The sequence below is a fragment of the Citrus clementina genome, unplaced genomic scaffold, assembly GCF_000493195.1.
Source record: "Citrus clementina cultivar Clemenules unplaced genomic scaffold, Citrus_clementina_v1.0 scaffold_6, whole genome shotgun sequence".
Classification (NCBI taxonomy): domain Eukaryota; kingdom Viridiplantae; phylum Streptophyta; class Magnoliopsida; order Sapindales; family Rutaceae; genus Citrus; species Citrus x clementina.
Window position 1 is genome coordinate 15,966,790 of NW_006262139.1, and position 2,251 is coordinate 15,969,040.

At 36.7% G+C, this 2,251-nt stretch overlaps 1 protein-coding gene across 1 annotated transcript; it reads right to left on the minus strand.

Annotated features, from left to right (window-relative positions):
• Positions 1 to 705: 705 nt before the first annotated feature.
• Positions 706 to 2,040, minus strand: LOC18039436 (uncharacterized protein At4g19900). Its single transcript, XM_006429265.2, has one exon. It carries the CDS (start codon positions 2,038 to 2,040, stop codon positions 706 to 708), a length of 1,335 nt encoding a protein of 444 aa, XP_006429328.2.
• Positions 2,041 to 2,251: the final 211 nt, after the last annotated feature.

The following is a 2,251-nucleotide window of genomic DNA, read 5'->3' on the forward strand; positions in this document are numbered from 1 at the left end:
AAAATTGCAAAAGCATGAAATGGATCATTACATTGACGAACTGAAAAGCTCCATTTCAAGCTTCCGTAGGTATTATGTTGACTTCATGATCAATTTTTATAGTAAAATTGACATGCATTTGTACTAAAACATATTTTAGATATATTTCATGCATGTCCCATGTTTGACAAAATTCCTCAGAAGAAAAAATGTAAGCCATGATTTTAGTTCTTATTCTGATTCAATTATTCTCTTTATTCAATTCTTTCTACATGCCTAGTTTATGTCTGCAGGACAAAACAATTGAATTTTAGAAACTAATTTCAGTTGATGCCATTTAAAAAACACAATTAATCAAAATTAGTCTTGTTGAATTTTACTATTTAATTTCGAGATTTATACAACTGATGTGACGATGATGATGGAGGAAGCTAGTGAAGTGTGTAAGAGAAACGTGATCCCTGATGAGGCTGAAAGCAAACACGAAAAAGCAAGATTTTTTAGAATTAGGATTTTATTCCAAAACAATTCGTTTTTTAGGTAAGTAAAAACTAAAAATGCAAAGGAAACAAATCTTAGCCACCGATTACAAGAAGACAGCTTAAAAACTGAACAAGAAGTCAGCTCCGCACCAAATTTGAACCTATCATGAATTATTTAGGCAAACTTGCACAATTTTATAAGTTTCGACACAAAGGCAAATTGGCAATTACAAGAAAATATTCTTTAAGAATCATAGCTATCTTGGCAAAGGATGCAATGAGATTTAATCAATCTATCTATAACACTTCCCTCATTAATTACGAATTTCCTTGTAATTTTGTTCCATAGATGTAACCCATATGACTCCTCACTCAACCGAAGCACCGTTTCTTCCACCCATTTTGATTCTTCCTCCGTCGCGGGTTTCTTAAAAAATCTTTCAATCTGAACCCAATTTACAGGATAAAATGCCTCAAGTCCCAAAATCGTAAGGTTATACCCTGGTGTATTTCCTACTCGTCGAATAACTCGCGTAAGCATGTATGGCCCGTTATGTCCCCACTTGCTACCATCAAACGTGGTAGCAAATTCCTGTAAAAAATCAAATAAAATCGGATGCCCTTTGTCAAAAACCATAGCTGCACTATTTAATGTTTTCCATTTACGTGTCGCTTGGTAAACATCTTGTGCACCGACAGCATTCCTCAGGCCTTTGAAATCTTTCAGGATTATAAAATCAGTGTCCAAGTAAACGCCACCATGTTTGTACAACACAGCTAGCCTTATAAGATTAGACAGTTGAACTGACAACGGATTTTCACCAGGATCAATTTCTCCATTTTTAATTTTCTTCAGCCAAGTTTCAGCCGGTGTGTCTTTAACCAGAGAGGCCAAATCCGGAGTGACCGCAAGGATTTTGAACCCGCGGTCAAGTAATGCCTTCAGGATTTTGTCCCCGCGTCGTGTGTCGAGAGATCTCGATATAATTACTAAACAAGAATGAGGGTTGGCTTTCATTAGAGTTTCTACAGCCAAGAAGTCTCTGGGCCCAAATGTTCGAGCTGGCGAGAACCATATCATAAAGAACTGAATTGCACATTGGTTTCTAGAGAATTTGACGACCCTGTCGTGAAACGCTCGACTCAAGTTTGTTGACTTGAGAACCTCGAGGTCCGGTAGTTTTTTCCGAAACCATTCCATTCTTTCTTCTTTTGTGATCCTGGCTGGTGGAATTAGAGGATCCGGAGTCTCACCATCTTGCTCTTCTTGTTCTAGTTCTTCTATATTCATCGGTTGCACGATCACATTATTTGACACGACAATGGAGCTTGATTGATCAACTTTGAGAGCAGGGGTTGTTGCTTGAACTTCGAGAGTTTTGTTAGCAGCAGCTTGTACATCATTATTATGAGCTGGTTGTGGTGTTTTGATGATTGGAGTGGATATAGAAATTGAAGGATATAGACGAACGATGGAAATGGAGCTGTACGCATAGATGCTGAAAACGATTAGAACAACTGAGAGTGTCCAGAAATTTGGCGATTTGATAGTTTGGCCAAAGGCCTTGCAATTCAACATTTTTTTTTTCGATGATGCAATGGAATGTTTGTAGGAACATAGATTTTGATGAATGTCTATTTATACTAAAGCAATTTCCCAAAACCATTGAATTCTACTAACAATAAAGAAACTTCAACTAGTCTAAAAAGAGTAAGGAACAATAGTTCAATTTTCATCAAAAGAGTTGTTAGAAATATCTCTTCTATCTTAAACTAGTTCGGAATAGCAT

Excerpts from the sequence above, each read along its gene's own strand:
- LOC18039436 (XM_006429265.2), bottom strand. The coding sequence starts at position 2,040 with ATGTTGAATTGCAAGGCCTTTGGCCAAACTATCAAATCGCCAAATTTC.